General features: G+C 38.2%; 1 protein-coding gene across 1 annotated transcript; it reads right to left on the bottom strand.

The window, feature by feature from the left end:
* Positions 1–280: 280 nt before the first annotated feature.
* Positions 281–1,731, bottom strand: LOC101577902 (GA-binding protein alpha chain-like; the record flags this gene model as incomplete). Its single annotated transcript, XM_023699919.1, is given in 1 exon segment — positions 281–1,731. A coding segment is annotated over 1 exon segment (1,371 nt), but the record flags the coding sequence as incomplete, so codon positions are not given.
* Between the last annotated feature and the right edge of the window lie 2,849 nt (positions 1,732–4,580).

Raw genomic sequence — 4,580 nt, 5'->3', positions numbered from 1 at the left:
CCAGACTGTTTCCTGGGATACTTCATTTACTTTTCATCTTCAGATGCTGCTAGCTGTTTTTGGTAGGGCTAGACATTAATACTGACCAGTTTAGCTTTCCTGACTGTTTAACAAACTATCCCACAATGAAGCTGCATTCATACTGCAGACATTGTGGTGACCCTTTAAGATACACGTTTGCTAAAATATATGCTCAAAGTAAAAAGATCCAAATTCACAAGAGTATGAAATATTTATAAAAAAATCATGAATCAGACTGTACAGTCTAGAAATAAAGATTCAAATTCAGTAACAAAGGTTAAGAGCAATGCCTGCTCTAATATTTAAGAAAGACCTTAGATTCCCAGAAGCTCCTGGACCTCAATTATCCTTTTCGGTTTGTAGAGAAGCAGTGGCCAGGGTGACTGCTGTGACTGGCTGGGCAATTCCGTGCAGCTGCATCTTTGCAAGTTTCTTCTGCTCACATTCTGTGACCAAGTGGTTCAGTTCTGCAGCACTGTATCCAATAAGAGTTTTCAAGTCACAGACAAACTTGTATACAAATCTCTTGCCTTGAACTTTACAAATCATGTCCCCATCATAATAATACCTTAATGCACGACTGAGCTTCTCATAGTTCATTGTAGGCTTATTTTTGCGTTGTCCCCATTTTTGTGCAACCAGTTCAGGCTGATTTAGCTTAAACTCGCCTTCATCACCAACCCAAGAAATACAGTCTCGAGCATCCTTGTCAGTAAGAAGTTCTAACAAAAACTGCCATAGTTGGATTTGGCCATTGTTTCCTGTTCTGTTCCCAGGTGAGCTTCTATCTTCTCCTGAAATCCTTGGAGCTCTCTGTACTTTAGCTGCCTTTGCACTGCTATTTATAACTTTAATGGTAGTTGGCGGGGCAGACTGCACTGACGCTGGAATAATCTGCACAGGCTGATCGATTGTAACTATCTCATTCATCTGTTGCTCTTGGCTTGCCAACACATATTTTCGAAGAAGCTCCAGATGACTCCAGAGAATTTATCCCCGAGGCACCCATTGAAAAAAATCTTCTTGGTTAAGGTTACATAATTCTCTTCCCGAAATGTTGAGCGTAGTGAGGTCTATGTCAGTCATGCTGAACTTCTTCATTACCCAAACCACCCAGTGCAGCACTTGGTCTGTGGACCACTGTATGGGATCATAGGGTATCCTGAGGCGTTCTTGTTCTTTCCTGTAACCTTCTAGGGCGGCCGCCCATCTTGTCACTTGCTCTGAGGTCTCATCTGAGATGGTTGTAATGTGCTTTGTGCCATCGAGAGTTATCACTTGAGCTTCTTCCACAAGATGCGCTTCTGCTTCAGCATGATGGGCATCCGGGTCAATAACGACTTCAACAGTTTCCGCGGTTTTCACAATTTCCAGAATGTTTAGCTTTGACTCAATCCCTTGGTAAGAAATTACCTGTACACTAAGTTGTACAGTTCCATCTGTCTTTACTCCTTGGTCAAATAAACTTCTTTCTGGATCCAGCTGGATATCTTGCAGGCAAATTTCATGAGCATCCAAAGAACACTGTAGTCTTGTTTCCAGCAGTTTTTTCAAATTGCCAATTGGTTCATTGATGTCTATGGCCTGGCTTACACATTCAGCTGGGGTGTAGGTTTGTTCTACAATGCTTTCTTCTGTGCACTCTGGTTTCTCAGTCCCATCAATCTCAATTTCTATCAACTCTTCTGCTTCTCTTTTAGTAATGGTTGAAATATTTCAAGGGCTCAGTCCCTCCACTTCCTCCTTCTCTATGCCTTCTGTCTCCTCCATAAGCATTTATAGAATGTTATGGGTGAAATATTATTCTAGAATCTAAGCATTCAAAACTAAATGCTCCTTACCTCCAGGAGATTATCACAATTTAGATAATCCACCTTGAAATTTCATCATCTGTGAAATTCCCTTGAACAGTGCCTGTTTCCTATGATACTGTTTTATTCTGTTTACAGTGAAAAAAAAAACTAAAAACATCTGTAGATACAGAACAAGCCAGGATAAAAATGCCATATGGTTTCTTAGTCACTCCCTACAAAGCTTGGAAACCAGCTGCTTTCAATCCCCACTGAGGAAAAAAAGGAGAAGAAATTGGCAATAATTTAAAATGTGACTATAATGTAATATGACTGCTCCTTTTTTGCAGTGACATTAAGACATGCACATAGAAAGGAATGGTGTACATTCAGACTAGAACATCGGGGGGCTAAATCCCTGCACTTTTATTAGACAATGTTTCCATTGCTCAAAAAGTTATTTGGGCATTCCTCTTTAGTAATTGAGTTAGAACTTGTGGCACATTCTTTAGAATATCCTCAGTCATAATAAAGCTTGTTATTTTGTATAGGGATTTGATTTTAGCAAACAACCAAAAGTCATGCAGAGTCAAGTCCAGAAAATAAAATAGTTGATCAACACATCAAAAGAGTTTTAAGTATTTAAAGAGACATCTTTCTTCTCCATTCCTTTCCCAACCCTACTTCTCTTACCTTCGTACATCACTCTCCCACTCTCCTTTGCCAGTGTGACTATGAGCCACTAAGATAATTTTTGTACAGTTAATAACCCAGTATAAACAGAGATGACTACTGTATGAGACTACAAGGCTAGGTAAGAGGTAAGTTAGAATTAGACAATATATTTCTGGTGCATCACAGCACTAGAAACTTCAGCTGACACTTCATGATGACAAAGGGACTTAGGCAACAAAAATATGAGAAGAATTATAGAAAATCAAAAGATTTATGCTTTTATCCCTAAAGGTCTTCCACAGAACTCATATATACAACGCTACTTGAGGACAGCAGGAATGGTTTATTGCTTGGTACTTCTTCCTAGACAAACCCAATGGGAGACCAGTCAATATCACCTAATACTGGCTTCCCAAATAGGCTATAATCAGGAGCTAAGAATCCTCCTTTTCCATATTCACTCAGCAAAAGAAAAAAATAATGACATTGCAGAAGAGTCAGGAGTGTCCCTAACAAAACTGTGAAGGCAAAAAATGTCTTATTAATAAACACTTTTATGGGAATTCCCCCCAACCCCAGTAGCTTCCTTCTCCCTACTCCCCTGTTCTTCACGTAATCAGTAGTCTAATTAGTGTACTGACATTAATGAGTCACACAAACCATTTGCATTTTCTAAGAAGGCAGCAGGATTCTGATTTACGTAAAGGAAAATTGACCATACTATCATAGGATCTTGAAATATCAGTGAAACAAAACGTTTATGAAGGAAAAAGGTATAGAAAATCACTGAAAAGAGTAATATTCACCATTATTGCATATGAAGTTATCCTAGAGTGAGCTTAATTACAGGCTGCTTTCTCTCAAATACTGTACTGGCTGCTATTTTAAAAGCTGAACTTTGAACCACAAAATTTCAGAATTTCCAAAGTCATTAGAGAATAAACAATTCCATCATTCAGTTTCATTTCATAAATTGGAATTTAGGGCAGGTGTGCAGGACAAAGATGAAGAGCAATGGCCTTGTTGTAGATCACCCAAGGAGTTCATTGCCATGCTAGGGCTACAATCCAGGTTCCTGGCTACCTGTCACACTGGTTTCTTTTCTCTAAGCCAGCATATGTTTGCATAAAGGCTTTTTGAAGTGGGTCGCAGTTCCCATAGTATTTTCCTCTTGCTATTGAGCCAAGAAGCTCTTATATTTTACAGAAGAGGCAAGGAAAAAAATGTCAGACTTACCTGCCATTTCCAGAGCCCTAACAGTTTCTCTCTTTTGAGGACAAGCATTCTTCTTGGGAATTCAGGAGCACCAATTTTGAGCTTGAACAGAAAGCACGTCTCTCACAAAACATTAAGTTTTTACTGGTCACTGAATCTTGAAGATAAACTTCCTTTATTTTTTTTTCCAGAATGTTTATTACCAGAAGAAAGATGTCAGTGTCTTAAAATTAAGGCAGAGGGATGGCTAAATAAGTGCATGCATGACATTTTCCTACTTTTTAAAAAAAATTTTAATATCTTTTTTCCCATAATTTTATTGATAAACAAATAGCAATGACACAGTTTAAAATCAAATTCATAGGACAGTTTCAATAATTAACACATTGCATACATTCTTCCAAGTCGTTAATTGCTGTATAAGATGCAGACATGATATCCTATTTACAAACGCCATTGGAACAAATCACTCTATTCATTAAGAGAATGTAACTATACATCTATCCTAAGCACTTTGAATACACTGATAAAAAATGAACATTCATCTGTACATCCTTTTTTCCTTAAGTTCAGTTATTTGAATATTATAGGTGTATAAACTAAACAAAATATTCTAAAAGAGTCCAGGAGTCCATAATAATATTGGGTCGTCCGTTTGACTGGCAATGTCAGAAATTGTTGACCTGAGTCCCCTACAGGTCAACATAACAGCATGGCTTTACTTCTTATATAGTGTTGTTATACTTTTCTGCTGGATGGTTAAGACCAAGGTAAAGCAAGACGTATGCAACAAGAGTTGTAGGCTTTGGGTCAGAGAAGGTCAGTGAAATCGCCTCAGGATTTATCCTGAGATCCTGTAACTCAGATTGTAGATCGTTT

Source organism: Octodon degus, unplaced genomic scaffold (genome assembly GCF_000260255.1).
Source record: "Octodon degus isolate 3935 unplaced genomic scaffold, OctDeg1.0 scaffold00117, whole genome shotgun sequence".
NCBI lineage: Eukaryota > Metazoa > Chordata > Mammalia > Rodentia > Octodontidae > Octodon > Octodon degus.
The sequence above is the reverse complement of the archived record's forward strand: the minus strand, read 5'-3'. Positions and strand labels throughout refer to the sequence as shown.